Source organism: Notolepis coatsorum, assembly GCF_963971535.1.
Source record: "Notolepis coatsorum genome assembly, chromosome: 8".
Taxonomy (NCBI): domain Eukaryota; kingdom Metazoa; phylum Chordata; class Actinopteri; order Aulopiformes; family Paralepididae; genus Notolepis; species Notolepis coatsorum.
In genome coordinates this window covers 14,259,251-14,275,754 of record NC_140172.1, presented here as the reverse complement: position 1 = coordinate 14,275,754, position 16,504 = coordinate 14,259,251, and the positions used below count along the sequence as shown (strand labels likewise).

Here is a 16,504-nt window from a genome sequence, read left to right as displayed (position 1 = left end):
CAGAACAATGTTTAATCCCGTCGATTTATTGCATTCAACCATTTTGTCTTGCGATGCTGCAGTGTATAGAATATAAGTAGGTCAGTTTGAGTCAGCCTATATAATGCTCTCTCTCTCTCTCTCTCTCTCTCTCTCACTCTCTCTCTCTCTCTCTCTCCCTCTCCCTCTCTCTCTCTCTCTCTCTCTCTCTCTCTCTCTCTCTCTCTCTTCTCTCTCTCTCTCTCTCCTCTCTCTCTCTCTCTCTCTCTCTCTCTCTCTCTCTCTCTCGCTCTCTTGTGTTTTCTCTGGAGGGGAGTGTGGTATATGAGGGGGATACATGAAACAATAGCTTACGCAGGGTAATTGGTGTCTTTCCGTAAGCCACTCCTGAATAAAAACGATGCACATCGACTTTGATTGGCCAAAATGTGCAGATAGTCAACTGCAAAAAAATAAATAAAATAAATAATAAATATATATATATTTTTTTGTATTCCATTTGGGCTGTGGGGGGTGCTTAATGTCTGAAGGAGTCGACTGAAAGCTTCTTGTCCTCTGCGAAAGCATGCAATTGGTCCACTGGTGAATACATCTTGATATTTCTCTAGTGTGTTCATTAGACGGGTGAGATCCTCTTTCAGTGCCTCTGTGCCTGTTTTCTTAGGCAGTTAGCCTCGCTGGTATATATGCGTGCCATTAGCGTTAGCCACGCTTCTAGGCCTCTTAGCGTTTAAAAAAAAATAAAGAGTAGTGGTATACCTGCACCGCTTTTATTAAAATGAATACTGGTTTACATCAAAACTATTATTAGAAAAGTAGCATATACTGGAAAACATGTGAACCACCCCAAGCTCACCAAGAACATTCCTGTGACCGGCACTGTTCAAGAGTCCAGAGTCCATGAGATGCTGGTAAATGGCAACACACCTGCCACTTTGCTTCAAAGATGATATAAACTCATTTGGCTGATGTAGAATATTATGCTCGTTACTTTAGCGGTAGTGAAAATGCCCAATGGGTGTTGGTGGAGCTGGTGGCTGCTTAAGTGTGATCATTAATCACAGGCTCTGTGACAGCGAGCTTTAGCCTACCTGATGAATTCACGGAACTCCCTTGAATATGCATGACTCGTATTTCCATAACCCAATGCTAATGCCTTTGTGTCAGCGCTGCGTGTGTTCAAAACAGCTCGCTAATTAGTTGACTGAACAGGGAATGATTTTGACAAAATATGGTCCAAATTGTCCTTAATCAAAATTGATTCACTGAAGTAACAATGTTCTGTTCCATAATACCTGCATGTGTAATAAGTAACACACAAAAAAAACATTTGAACAAAACTACTCCAAACAGTGCTATGTCACTGAACATCAATGTTTCATATCCTTCCCACGCTAAATGCACGCTGTGGAACAGGAATACATGGTTATGGTTCTCTGGCAATCACCAGAAGAGATAGCGACTGCTAATACCAAATTAATGCACGTTTGGGCAATGATGACATGGGGTTAAATATCATTGGGGTATAATAATTCCAAATGTGGTGATTTTCATAGGTTTTCACGAGGTGTTTAAATACATTATTACATATACAGTGGAAGCATATGTAGTGGTGAATTGCCCCCCCCCCCCCCCCCCCCCCAAAAAAATGTAATAGCTACCAAATATTTCAAATATTACCAAAAAAATACTGGTATTGTCCTTTTATTATTCAACTAAAAGACCACACCAGAATGTACCCCCTATTTGATTTCCCACTCTCTCCAAGCCTCGCTCATTACCATTCATGCAAATTAAACTGTGCACACAACTGAACATTGCTGTGATCACCTGACTCACAGAACAAAGACCTCACCAGCCACCATACTTATTTGCTTAACAAGAGCAAAAAGGCACATCATTTCAACCTTGAAAAAGAGAAATAAAAGAATGGTTTCATGACCGGCCCCTTTAAACAGCCATCTTTCTCACATATGGCACCCCCCCCCCCCCCCCCACCCCCCCCCCTTGGAATCGCAAACACTCAAGCACGTCCTCTCAGCCCCTCAAAAAACCCTCATTCCCCGGCATTAATAGCTTAACCACCTGTTCAGACTTCTGGATCCCATCTACCTCGTCTAAGCAGGCAAAAAGTAACCAACGCTGACATCAAGACCTTCCTCTCCACCTCAACACCTGGCTTCTCCTCACAGTTCGCTGGCAAGGTAAATAACTGTGTAGCGGAGAGAGAGGCTCTACTTTGGCAGCAAAAGCAGCCAACAGCTCAACACATTAGCAAAGGATCTCTGCTGAACGCTGAATGTAAACAAGGTATCTGTGAAATTCACAGAATGTATTGTGAATGTGCAGAAAGGGTATTCCCATAACCCCATGCTAATTATGTTTGTGTCAGTACTACCCTTTGCTCTCCACCTTCTGGACGACTTCCTGGCCGTCAGTCCTACCTAGAGAGCCCACCTGCCATGGCCTGCACCTTCTATCGCCTACAGCAGAAGCCCCAACGTCCCTGCTTGCTGCCCTACAAGCCTCTTGCCCTGCTAACGAGCTCAGCTGCAACTATCCTTTCAGGATTTCACCCACGCGGCACAGTGAACCAAATGCCAGCTCCTGTCAAGTCAAGTCAAGTCAAGTCATCTTTATTTCTATAGCACATTTACATAATGACTAAAGCCAAACCAAAGTGCTTTACAGGTACATGATACAAACACATACTGTACACTACAGTAATAAGTAAAAAATACACCAAAATTACAGAAAAGGTACTGTACAAATTTTTTTTAAAATAAAACAAGAACAAGGTGCAATATAAAAGAGACAAGAAATTTGATGAAACATCGAGAGTAGCAGCAAAAGTGGCCGGCTAACTCTGGTCAAAGGCCAGCGGGGAAAAGAGGCTCTGGGCAGATCTTATGTGGGGGAGACTGTTCCAGAGCCTAGAGGCCTTTAAATCACTGCTCAAAACGCACCTCTTTTCCCCGCTGGCCTTTGACCAGAGTTAGCCGGCCACTGTTGCTGCTACTCTGGACTTTTCATCAAATTTCTTGTCTCTTTTATATTGCACATTGTTCTTGTTTTTGAATTGATTATTATCAATGATCAATTTAATGAAATTAAATGAAATTATCAATTTCAATTATGATGAATTGAAAGTGGGGGACCCTGATGTAAACAAGACGAAAGTTCTCTGGTCTGCATCCCCTTAACAATTGTGTGTATTGAGCCATACTGTATTGTACCCATTCTGCAATCTGTTAATACAATTATCAATCAATCAATCAATCAATCAATCAATCAAAGCCGAGGGGCAGCAGCAGTGAAGGCTCTGTCTCCCCTAGTTTTAAGCCTGGTCCTAGGTATGATTTGAGTACTTGCATTGGCCAACTCAACTGAACCATTTGAAATAATTTTGCCAAGGTCACTCCTTCATCTCTCAGCTACTGTCCCTGCAAGGCCTCTCGGTTCACTCACTGCACCACACCCTGGATCCTAGCTCCCAGTGAGGCCTCTCGGTTCACTCACTGCACCACACCCTGGATCCTAGCTCTCGGTTCACTCACTGCACCACACCCTGGATCCTACCTCTCGGTTCACTCAATGTACCACACCCTGGATCCTGGCTCCCAGTGAGGCCTCTCGGTTCACTCACTGCACCACACCCTGGATCCTAGCTCTCGGTTCACTCACTGTACCACACCCTGGATCCTGGCTCCCAGTGAGGCCTCTCGGTTCACTCACTGCACCACACCCTGGATCCTGGCTCCCAGTGAGGCCTCTCGGTTCACTCACTGCACCACACCCTGGATCCTACCTCTGGGTTCACTCACTGCACCACACCCTGGATCCTACCTCTCGGTTCACTCACTGCACCACACCCTGGATCCTGGCTCTGGGTTCACTCACTGCACCACACCCTGGATCCTACCTCTCGGTTCACTCACTGCACCACACCCTGGATCCTACCTCTCGGTTCACTCACTGCACCACACCCTGGATCCTACCTCTCGGTTCACTCACTGCACCACACCCTGGATCCTAGCTCCCAGGGAGCATGAATACTGGCTCCTCCCACCATGGTATTGGGATCGCCGTCTCCTATAGGGAGGTGTAGTCTGACGTCACTCTGGACCGCCCGCGAGGCCCACCCGTATAGGGATTTATCATTGGGAAAATAGATGATCGGCTATTGTAACAATTCTGCCTCATGAATATTGAAAAGCTTTCCATTTTTCCACAAAATGAGTTCCCTTCCATCACTAACATTATTGTTTAAGCATTTTTGGTTTAAATAAAATTTGGCGATTTAATTTTTTACCATTAATTACGAATATTTTCATGTTGAGCTATAGATTGTGGATGAATAAGCACAGAAAGGTACACCATGCAAATGTTTATGCTTTATTTGTTTTAAACGAGATGATTTAGAAATGGTCAAATGGGGAATTACATTGCGTTTTCAAGATGGTGGACCGGCCGGAAACAGCAATGACGTAACCACTACACCTCCCTATAATGAACGGGTCTCTTCCTAGAGGATATTTGACATTTCACAGAGGCAGCACCTTCCCTCCATGAGCGGTCCCCTATTTCCCCTTCCTCAGCGTCCCCTGCGTTACCCCCCGTGTGAGGACAGAGATCCTGTGTAGCCGCAGGTGGCAACATGACCATTTGTTAATATAATCAACAACAGGCAATCGAGCTGACTGTTGATCATGCATCAGCTAACCAGGCTCTCAATCTCCCACTAATTCCTATCCCATGCTATCCTTGTTAATCAGCCAACTATAATCAATAGCGACTATAGCGATCATTTCCAATTCCAAAGATTTGCCCTTGATTACAAAATTGCTCCAAGTCCTCCATGAGGACTTACCAGCCGGCCTCGTCATCTCTTCTTCAAGCAGGCGATGCCAGGGCAAAGAGGCAGGGCAAAGAGGGAGGGCGAGGAGGCAGGGCGAGGAGGCAGGGCAAGGAGGCAGGGCAAGGAGGCAGGGCGAGGAGGCAGGGCGAGGAGGCAGGGTGAGGAGGGAGGGTGAGGAGGGAGGGCAAGGAGGCAGGGCAAGGAGGCAGGGCAAAGAGGCAGGGCAAAGAGGGAGGGCAAAGAGGGAGGGCGAGGACGCAGGGCAAGGAGGCAGGGCGAGGAGGGAGGGCAAGGAGGCAGGGCGAGGAGGCAGGGTGAGGAGGGAGGGCAAGGAGGCAGGGCAAGGAGGCAGGGCAAGGAGGCAGGGCGAGGAGGGAGGGCGAGGAGGCAGGGTGAGGAGGGAGGGCAAGGAGGCAGGGCAAGGAGGCAGGGCAAGGAGGCAGGGCAAGGAGGCAGGGCGAGGAGGCAGGGCGAGGAGGCAGGGTGAGGAGGGAGGGCAAGGAGGCAGGGCAAGGAGGCAGGGCGAGGAGGCAGGGCGAGGAGGCAGGGCGAGGAGGCAGGGCGAGGAGGCAGGGCGAGGAGGCAGGGCAAGGAGGCAGGGCGAGGAGGCAGGGCAAGGAGGGAGGGCGAGGAGGCAGGGCAAGGAGGCAGGGCAAGGAGGGAGGGCGAGGAGGCAGGGCAAGGAGGGAGGGTGAGCAGGCAGGGCAAGGAGGGAGGGCAAGGAGGGAGGGCGAGGAGGCAGGGCGAGGAGGCAGGGCAAGGAGGGAGGGCAAGGAGGCAGGGCGAGGAGGCAGGGCAAGGAGGCAGGGCGAGGAGGCAGGGCAAGGAGGGAGGGCGAGGAGGCAGGGCGAGGAGGGAGGGCGAGGAGGGAGGGCAAGGAGGGAGGGCGAGGAGGCAGGGCGAGGAGGCAGGGCGAGGAGGCAGGGCCTGATGGCATCAGCCGCAAAGGGCTCAAATCATGCGGCAACCAACTGGGAGAGGTTCTCCGGCACCTTGTCAACCCAGTGATGAGCCTTAACCCTTTCACTACCGCACTACCAAAATGGTTAACCCTTTCACTGCGACAATACGGAAGGTTAACCCTTTCACTGCCACACGACAAAGGGTTACCCCTTTCACTACCACACTACAGAAGGTTAACCCTTTACTATCACACTACAGGCTAACTACAGGTTAACCGTCTGTAGTGTGATAGTAAAGGGTTAACCTTCTGTAGTGTGGTAGTGAAAAGGGTTAAAAGACGCCTGTACTGTTAGGACTAGGGGTGCTGAGAGGGTGAGAACGCAATTGCAGAGGGAAGATATGACGAGAGAGGAGGCAGAGACGAAGTAGTAGAATAATGAAATTATGTATTTGCAGAGCAAGCCGGTAAACAAAGGCACGTTATAAAAGAACAAAACAGGCTCAGCCGAGCTGGCACTGAGGAACAACGAACTGTGAACACGAAATCAAAAGACAACAAAACAGAATACTATCGAACACATACTTAGACTAGAACAACACTACAGGGTAAGGACGACGTCGACAGGAACAGAGGGAACGGAGGAGTAATGTCACCACACAGAGAAGCAGACCGAACACACATATATACACTGACTAATTACAATTGGCCACAAATTACAAAACCAAAAGCAGACAGGGGAAACACATCACACAAGGGGAGGGACATTCAATAACACACACCATGATATCACATTAATTATATTCATCAATATAGTCAATATCGGTGTGATGGTTGCCTGAACCAACTGAATCACCTGGCCACTAGAGGGAGGCAGGAGACCAGGTAGGAGACCACTGTTCCCATTGTGACCACTATTTACATTGTGGCCACTGTCTACATTGTTCTCCCTGGAACCGTCACACTGTACTATGGAAAGCTTCCTGCATCGTCTAAAAACGGGTGTCCCTGTGTATACCTACTGACTTTAGGCCCGTGGCACTAACCGCCTGCATAATGAAGACCTTCGAGAGTAAGTAAGAGTAAGTGAGTGACTGACTCTTTGGACCCGCTGCAGTTCGTCCTGTCCCGCTCACATTGGCATGGATTATGCCGTTATCTACCTGCTCCACACAGGGCTTATTCCCGCCGGGATAAACTCGGACACATGGTGAGAATCGTTTCCTTTGTGCTTTTAACACAATCCAGCTCAGCGCACTGTAGATAGACGACACAATGGTTTCCTGGATTACTTTACTAGCTGACCGCAGTTCATCTGACTCCAAAACAGTGTGTTCGGGAAAGGCTGCGAGCAACACAGGTTGTGTGTGGGGGTGGGGGGTTGGCGGAGCAACAGTGCAATATACCAATAATCAATACAAAGGATTAGGTCCCTCTAGATCAGGCATTCTCAAAGTGCAACCCACGGGTCAGTTTCACTCACAGAAATGTTTCTGCCGGCCTGTGATTAGTTGTTAAGGTGTCGAATGCATGCGTTGTATTTGGTCCGGTTCCAATACAGTTTTAAATCAACCTATACAACAGCACACAGTACTTTGCTTTTAAGAAGGTAAAACTGCCCCCCCTGGGCTAAGTTGTCAAGTTAGGAATGACAGCTTGTTGAAAGCTTGCTAGGCTACTGGCGCATGGCAACTAGGTGTCTCACAAGTCGTGTACGACTCACGAGATGTGTTCCGCCCTCAATCCAATGTTTGGTCCCTAAACAGGCCCTCAGTCCTCAAAACTTTGAGAACCCCTGATCTAGATCATGAGTTTGCACCTTTAACCCCATGAATGTTTCGGATGCTCTCGAATGTTGCATTCATTTATTTAAAAACAATTTGGACTTCAGGTGTTTTTGTTTTGTTCTTGATTTATTGTGATGTTTCTTCTTGACTAAGAAGATGTGTCCGGCCCATGGGGACATTAACGTGTGTTGTCGGGCCTTACAAATACATTTGATTTGATTTGACTCTCTTTTGCCATCTACTGTATCATCTGTCTCTTAAATAGGGAGGTGTAGTGGTTACGTCATTGGTGTTTTCCCGCGCGGTCCACCCTCCTTGAAATGGCAATGTATTTCCAATGGACACATTTATAAATCGTCTCGTTTAAAACAAATAAAGCATGGACATTGGCACGGTGTACCTTTCTGTGTGTATTCATCCACAATCTATAGCTCAACCTGAAAAAAAAATCGCAATTAATCGTAAAAGTAGCAAAATAACAATGTTTTTTACGTTTACGTTCACTGAGGAACTACACTTCACTCTGGCGCTGCTGACAGGCGTTCTGCTGGTAAGTGTAGTTATTTTTAACAACAAATTAAAAACCTTATAACTAACTTTATTTCAACCAAAACATAAATTTTGTGCAAAAATGGAAAGCTTGCCAATGTTCATGAGGCGGAATTATTACAATAGCCGATAATACATTTCCCCCAATGATAAATCCCTATACGGGTGGAGCGCGCGGGAAACTAAAGTGACGTCAGACGACACCTCCCCGTGGCTCATGCAGCAAACTTGACCTCAAAGAAAATACATAACTCACTGATTCATGGTCCGACTCGTGGGCTTTCAGAATCAATCAGTATGACCCCAGATGGTAGAGAAATAGGGTCTAGTTCGAAAATGACCCACATGTTTTCTATTGATTTGTTCTATTCATTCCATTTGTGGCTATTCTACTGTAACTGGTGTCACACACTGTGTCCCACTGTCCCCCAGCCTCCTGGTGTCACACTGTGGCCCTGTCCCAGCCTCCTGGTGTCACACTGTGTCCCACTGTCCCCCAGCCTCCTGGTGTCACACTGTGTCCCACTGTCCCCCAGCCTCCTGGTGTCACACACTGTGTCCCACTGTCCCCCAGCCTCCTGGTGTCACACACTGTGTCCCACTGTCCCCCAGCCTCCTGGTGTCACACACTGTGTCCCACTGTGTCCCAGCCTCCTGGTGTCACACACTGTGTCCCACTGTCCCCCAGCCTCCTGGTGTCACACTGTGTCCCACTGTCCCCCAGCCTCCTGGTGTCACACACTGTGTCCCACTGTCCCCCAGCCTCCTGGTGTCACACTGTGTCCCACTGTCCCCCAGCCTCCTGGTGTCACACTGTGTCCCACTGTCCCCCAGCCTCCTGGTGTCACACTGTGTCCCACTGTCCCCCAGCCTCCTGGTGTCACACTGTGTCCCACTGTCCCCCAGCCTCCTGGTGTCACACTGTGTCCCACTCTCAATCTTCTTATTCAAGGTACTTTAACTCATCCACGGCCAGCGGTGTCAGCCATCCATGTACTCAATGGGCCACCGCTCTAAGAGATAGGGATTTTCACTGTGCGCGGCGGTGTTTGCAGGGCTATATCTATATTCTATATTATAGCTATGGAGACAATACTATGGCTCATTTGACATTAACTATCCATCGTTCAACATGTGAAAAAATATATTTTCATGTATATTATTGGGGAATAATACACGATGGACCGGTATGAAGGAACTACAGGATTACATGTGACACAGAATACAAATGAACATGAGCATAAGAAAGACAAATTCAGAACATTGACCGGGAGCTCTGAGGCCGGACACAGAACAAATGTTGGACTTATATAGTGCGCACTTCGCCACTAGGGGGAGCCCTCTCACTAGGAGAGCCATTACTCCTCACCCTTCCAACAGGGAACAGAGGGATACGACTAAGATCCTCTAACACCATGGGAGCACCAATGTTGTCTTTTCTTTGAGTTATGTTAGAATCTGAGTTATGTTAGAATAGCAGTTGGTTTAAATGTGCACATGGACATTTATGAAGGACAAAAATTCAAAATGTTGGACAATAATAGAGGCTTGGAGAATCTCCATTGGGGATATCTCCGTCACTAGGGGGGGGGGGGGGGGGGGCTTCTCCCTAGGAGAGCTGATTCCCCTCCAAACCGCCAACGGGAGCAAGAAGTGCTAACCATATAGCTTATTTTATTTTCATTTCATTTTTTCTTATTGTGTTTACAGTTTTATTTTTTAAGTCATGTTAACACAAATGTATATAGTGATATCGCCGGTGACATGGGAGGTACAGAAGTGGGCAGGCTGAGTTAAGTGGGGGGGAATGTCGGGGGGAGGGGCCATCGTTCCGGCGGTTCGACCCGGGAGAGGGGGGGCCTTGCGTGTTGTGGGATCGGCATGGGTGGCGTCTATACTTTCCGTAGCCGAAGGGAGGGGTTTCTCTTATCGGGGTCAGAGCGGCTGAGCTTTGCCCGGTGGGGTCTTGTATGTTGTGGGGTCGTTGCGTGTGGGGTGGGGTGCTTGGTGACATGGGAGGTAGCAGGCTTGGCTCGGTGGGGGGGAGTACCTTCCCTCTCTCCTCTACTGAGCCTGGCCCAATAAAATTCAAGGGACCCGTGTCGCTGAGTGCTCGGCCCCCGCGTGGGACGGACCTGGGATATGGGGGAGCCCTATTTCTAGGGGTGGATGGCGGGAGGGGGGGGTCCCTCTTATGGGGGTGTGGGAGGCTGAACGCAGCCATATTCAAGGGGCCCATGTTAGTGTATTGTTGTGTTATGGATGTCATTGTAAGTATTGTCTAGACTCACCGTCCTCCGTGGGCACGTAGATGTTGAGGTACAGACAGTCCTCGCTCTGGTTTTGCACGTAGCCCGCCGCCGCCTCCAGGTTGTCCGTGAACCAGACCGGCAGCATGATCTCGGGCAGCACCCCCTGCACGTTCTGCGGGCACACCGGGGCGAAGTGGGTGGCGTTGCGGATTTCCTGCCAGGAGCCCGGCGCCTCCGGGGGCTGAAAGCGCCGCTCCCCGACGGGCGGCGTGGCGTACGGCACGCCCAGGTACTGTTCCACGGGGCCCAGGATCTCGTTGCTCAACTCCTTCCGGACGCCGCGGATCTTGCCGTAACCCGTGGCGACGATGGGGTGTTTGAGGTCGACCCGTTGGCAGGAGGAGAGGGCCAGGTGGAGGGCTATCCCCAGGAGCCACGCCAGGCAGCGGTCCGAGAAGTGCCGCTGCATCCCACCACCGCCGCCCTGCTGGCCGGAGGACCTCGCGGGGAAAAACAACATGTCGAAAAATAAGAGCCGTTCTCTCGTCAATATGACAAGGATGTCAGCTGGGTGTCAAAGGGATCACGACGGGACCTCCAGATACAGCAGGAAGTTGCCAATGTGAGAAGAAGTGTGTAAAAAAAACATTTGCGGAGAGGGAGGGGTTAACCGCAGAGGAGCAGACGGGGTTTGGTCCTAGCGTGACATGGTGAGGGGGCGGGGCGTGGGGGGCGTCGTCAAGGTCGACTCTGTGGTCTCGTCCATCCTCTTCCTCAGGGAGATCCTGATTGGCCCACGGCTGCAGTCGGGAAGCCAATCAAACCTGTGGGACAAAGGAAAAGTTGCCGGTTAGAATAGGTGCATTCTTTTGTGATTGTGATTTTTAATGCATCCATTAAATGCTTTTGTTTGTTATTATTTAACCTTTATTTACCCAGGGTAGGTTCGCTGAGCACAGATGCTATTTTTCAGCTACGCCCTGCTTCACATTCACACAGTTCCATTCACACCTGGGAGCCGCCCAGTACAACCACAGTCTGCCACCTGGGAGCTGCCCAGTACAACCACAGTCTGACACCTGGGAGCTGCCCAGTACAACCACAGTCTGACACCTGGGAGCTGCCCAGTACAACCACAGTCTGACACCTGGGAGCTGCCCAGTACAACCACAGTCTGCCACCTGGGAGCTGCCCAGTACAACCACAGTCTGACACCTGGGAGCTGCCCAGTACAACCACAGTCTGACACCTGGGAGCTGCCCAGTACAACCACAGTCTGACACCTGGGAGCTGCCCAGTACAACCACAGTCTGACACCTGGGAGCTGCCCAGTACAACCACAGTCTGACACCTGGGAGCTGCCCAGTACAACCACAGTCTGACACCTGGGAGCTGCCCAGTACAACCACAGTCTGACACCTGGGAGCTGCCCAGTACAACCACAGTCTGACACACCTGGGAGCTGCCCAGTACAACCACAGTCTGACACCTGGGAGCTGCCCAGTACAACCACAGTCTGACACCTGGGAGCTGCCCAGTACAACCACAGTCTGACACCTGGGAGCTGCCCAGTACAACCACAGTCTGACACCTGGGAGCTGCCCAGTACAACCACAGTCTGCCACCTGGGAGCTGCCCAGTACAACCACAGTCTGACACCTGGGAGCTGCCCAGTACAACCACAGTCTGACACCTGGGAGCTGCCCAGTACAACCACAGTCTGACACCTGGGAGCTGCCCAGTACAACCACAGTCTGACACCTGGGAGCTGCCCAGTACAACCACAGTCTGACACCTGGGAGCTGCCCAGTACAACCACAGTCTGACACCTGGGAGCTGCCCAGTACAACCACAGTCTGACACCTGGGAGCTGCCCAGTACAACCACAGTCTGACACACCTGGGAGCTGCCCAGTACAACCACAGTCTGACACCTGGGAGCTGCCCAGTACAACCACAGTCTGACACCTGGGAGCTGCCCAGTACAACCACAGTCTGACACCTGGGAGCTGCCCAGTACAACCACAGTCTGACACCTGGGAGCTGCCCAGTACAACCACAGTCTGCCACCTGGGAGCTGCCCAGTACAACCACAGTCTGACACCTGGGAGCTGCCCAGTACAACCACAGTCTGACACCTGGGAGCTGCCCAGTACAACCACAGTCTGACACCATTGGCCACTGAGCAACTCCACTGGAGCAGTTGGGGGTTAAGTGCCTTGCTCAAGGGCACTTCAGCGGCAGATTTTTCCTGCCGGTCCAGGGGATCGAACCGGTGACCTTCCTGTCACAAACCTGCTTCTCTAACCTTTAGGCCACCGCTGCCCCGCATTAAGGCATTGAGGGCGCGTTCACATCTACCCTGTGTCCCTTTAGATCAATAGTCCGTTTCGTTTGTACAGGTGTGAACACAAACCGAACTATTTTGAGGACCAAACAACCGAACCATGGTCCTCTTGAAAAGTTGGGACTCGGTTCGTTTCAAAGTGGACCATGGTGCGTTTGCTGTTGGTGTGAACGCGATCGAACTTTATATAGTACCTAATCTAGAGCAAATGTCTCTCTCTCTCTCTCTCTCTCTCTCTCTCTCTCTCTCTCTCTCTCTCTCTCTCTCTCTCTCTCTCTCTCTCTCTCTCTCTCTCTCTACTCTCTAGTCCAGTGGTTCTCAAACTGTTTACACCAAGTACCACCTGAGAACGTAGCTGGCTCTCCAAGTACCACCATTAAAATACAGTCTATTCAGCTATGCACAGTTCACGCAGGGGGCAAATGTATTCCTAATACCATTATTTATTGTTAACTTTTGTCAGACACAGCCATAATGTACAAAGGGGTAGCACTAGAACTAGCAAACTCTTCCACACAACTCATACAATGCAAGGGGCATTGATAACATAATAATGAACATTCTCACATAGCAAGTGAAAAAATTAAGAACAACTGTATTTCAGCAAATGTACTTAATTCTCTCTCTCTCACACACAGCAACAAGCAATTGTCCTTCATTCTCTCTCACACACACACACACACACACACACACACACACACACACACACACACACACACACACACACACACACACACACACACACACACACACACACACACACACACACACACACACACACACACACACACACACACACACACACACACACACACACACACACACACACACACAATGTTGTTGTCCATTGACAACTCACATAAGCAGGGCCGGACTGGGGAAATAATTCAGGCTGGGAAATATAGTGTGAAATATAGCCCCAGTCAGGCCATATAGCCCCACTTTCTAAGTGGGGGTCCCCCACCAGGAATTATTTTGTTACAAATACTTAATTTCCTGCATTCTGATTTTTACCCTTTAAATTCCAGAGTTTGTGATGGGCATCACAAATTATATATATAAAAAAATATAAAAACACATATTCAATACATTTTCTTAGTGTAACCCTTTAAATGCCGGTTTGTGTGATGGCATCACAAATTATTGTAAAAAAAAAAAAAAAAAAAAAAAAAACACAAAAAGTTAAATATTTTCAATATATCAAATGCAAAGTAAATTTTTCTGTGGGGGGTTATTACAGTCTAGGCATGTGTCAATGATTAGCAACAACACAGATTTTGATGGATTTTTTGTAATGTCAGATTTAACAACAACTCTTTTCAGAAAAGTGGGAGTATTTCATTTTTTATCTGACATTACAAAAAATCTAAAAATAAAAATGGTTATGATCAGGGCTGAAGTTGAATAAAAGATGTATGACTGTTTAGACTGCATTACTCTGTCACATTTATCTCCTGGTTGTTCCCCACTTAGGTTATCTAACTATCGCGCCACCACAACTAGAAACACTGGCCTGGCCTGCTTCTACGTTCAGTGGCCTGTATTTTCTTTTCTTTTTATAAAATTGTTTCAAGTACCACCAGCAGTACCACCAAGTACCACTAGTGGTACGCGTACCACAGTTTGAGAACCCCTGCTCTAGTCGACTTGCGCCGTGCTCGTAATAGTATCTCTCTCATTGCGCTGTCGGCAACTGTTTACATTTGTGAGTGCTATAGTCCAATAGATGAACGACTTGGCGACTGTATGTCCTTTGTTTACAAATGAGATCCGCACCAAAAAGGGTAGTGTGAACGCAGACCAAAATCAAACAATGTATAATTTTCACATTTGGTCCACCAGAAAGTCCGGACCATCCGCAGACTTTCAGGTGTGAACACGCCCTAAAAGTCACGATGAAAACCTGACCAGTCTGCAAGATAATAGTCTGGTTCATCAGATCACACAAGAGCAAAATCCTACTCGGGAGGATCTGCCAGTAAGCCTCATGTGTCCTAATGTGTCAAATTCAGACCCAAACAGAGTTCAACTGCGGCCACAGGAGTCGCTGGGCCCAAAACACAAACAATGATGAAACACACACAGTGCTGAATATAATGTTTCTTCCGCATGGTGTTTGTGTGCCGCATACATGTCTACCGTCCTCAGGCTGTGGGATGTGAACAGAATACTGTTGGTCTTGTATCGCACGCCGTCGTGCCCGTGTTTGGTCACGCTTCATTGTTTTTGTTTGTGTTATTGCGTGGGATAGCTATGGGCACAAAGCCTGTTCATTTCACATGGTTAGTTCGGTTGTTTACCTATCCTGTGCGATCACACGCCAGGCAATGTGTGTATTCGCACTGTGTGCGTGTGTGTGTGTGTGTGTGTGTGTGTGTGTGTGTGTGTGTGTGTGTGTGTGTGTGTGTGTGTGTGTGTGTGTGTGTGTGTGTGTGTGTGTGTGTGTGTGTAGGGGAGGGTGGGGGAAAGAGAGAGAGAGATAGAGAGAGAGAGAGAGCAAGAGAGAGAGAGAGAGAGAGAGAGAGATAGAGAGAGAGAGAGAGAGCAAGAGAGAGAGAGAGAGAGAGAGAGAGAGAGAGAGAGAGAGAGAGAGAGAGAGAGAGAGAGAGAGAGAGAGAGAGAGAGAGAGAGATAGTACACAGTAAAGGCTCTAAATCAGTCACATCAGAAAATACACTAAATCAAATGGGTGATTCAAGAGTTCTTTGTTGGCTCTGGCAGTTACAGGTGGAATCATTTGAACTGATGAACCCCATAAACATCGGACGGCTGCGTTTTTGCCAATCAACCAATACATTGTTGGAAAGTTGAATTTGCCGCCTTTCGGTCGTCACCCTACTCGACCTATTGTATGCTTCCAGTCTCAGGTTACAAGACCAAACATCCGATGAGCGTCATTTGACAAGCCATTGGGACAAGTGACCACATCCGGTTTTGACGGGTCCTGGACAGAAAAGTCACCTCTGATGGTGAAAATTATTGACCACTTTTATAGCCAATAAAATTCTGGATTGATTGATTGATTGATTGATTGATTGATTGATTGATTGATTGATTGGAAATTGTATTAACAGATTGCAGAATGGGTACAATACACTATAAAAAAGTACTAGTGCTGTAAAGTTTAAACATTTTTAAATCTTAGACAAACGAAACACTTTGCTTTCATGAAATATTCTAAGCCATCATTTGAGGCTTTATAAAAGCAGCACAATGAACACAAATCTGTCAGTGCCGAGTCCGACAGCATCTTAAATAACAAACGGCATCGCTTAACAAAGACAGGCAGAGTTGATTTTGCAGGTAAAAAAGAATATTCAAATTTTATTTTCCCATTCGAATCCCATGCCCATCGAACGAAGCTTCGAAGCTTCAAAGTATTTAAGACAGCCCTAGTATGCATGTGGTAGTCTACACCCTCCCCAGACCGACAGAGGAGGCATGTGGTAGTCTAGACCCTCCCCAGACCGACAGAGGAGGCATGTGGTAGTCTATACCCTCCCCAGACCGACAGAGGAGGCATGTGGTAGTCTATACCCTCCCCAGACCGACAGAGGAGACATGTGGTAGTCTATACCCTCCCCAGACCAACAGAGGAGACATGTGGTAGTCTACACCCTCCCCAGACCGACAGAGGAGGCATGTGCTAGTCTACACCCTCCCCAGACCAACAGAGGAGACATGTGGTCGTCTACACCCTCCCCAGACCAACAGAGGAGACATGTGGTAGTATACACCCTCCCCAGACCAACAGAGGAGACATGTGGTAGTCTACACCCTCCCCAGACCAACAGAGGAGACATGTGGTAGTCTACACCCTTCCCAGACCAAC

At 48.6% G+C, this 16,504-nt stretch overlaps 1 protein-coding gene across 2 annotated transcripts in view; it reads right to left on the bottom strand.

Moving 5' to 3' along the window:
* LOC311232945 (neuroligin-2-like) overlaps positions 1-10,774 on the bottom strand; it is a gene marked incomplete at its 3' end in the record, with an annotated part of 140,674 nt that extends 129,900 nt beyond the window's left edge. Inside the window, exon 1 of one of the 2 annotated variants that reach the window (XM_084319783.1) lies at positions 10,366-10,774. In XM_084319783.1, coding sequence (XP_084175909.1) covers positions 10,366-10,471 — 106 coding nt within the window. In that variant the 5' untranslated portion in view covers positions 10,472-10,774. The remainder of the gene's footprint in view (positions 1-10,365) is intronic. The other variant, XM_084319784.1, reaches the window with a different exon arrangement.
* Between the last annotated feature and the right edge of the window lie 5,730 nt (positions 10,775-16,504).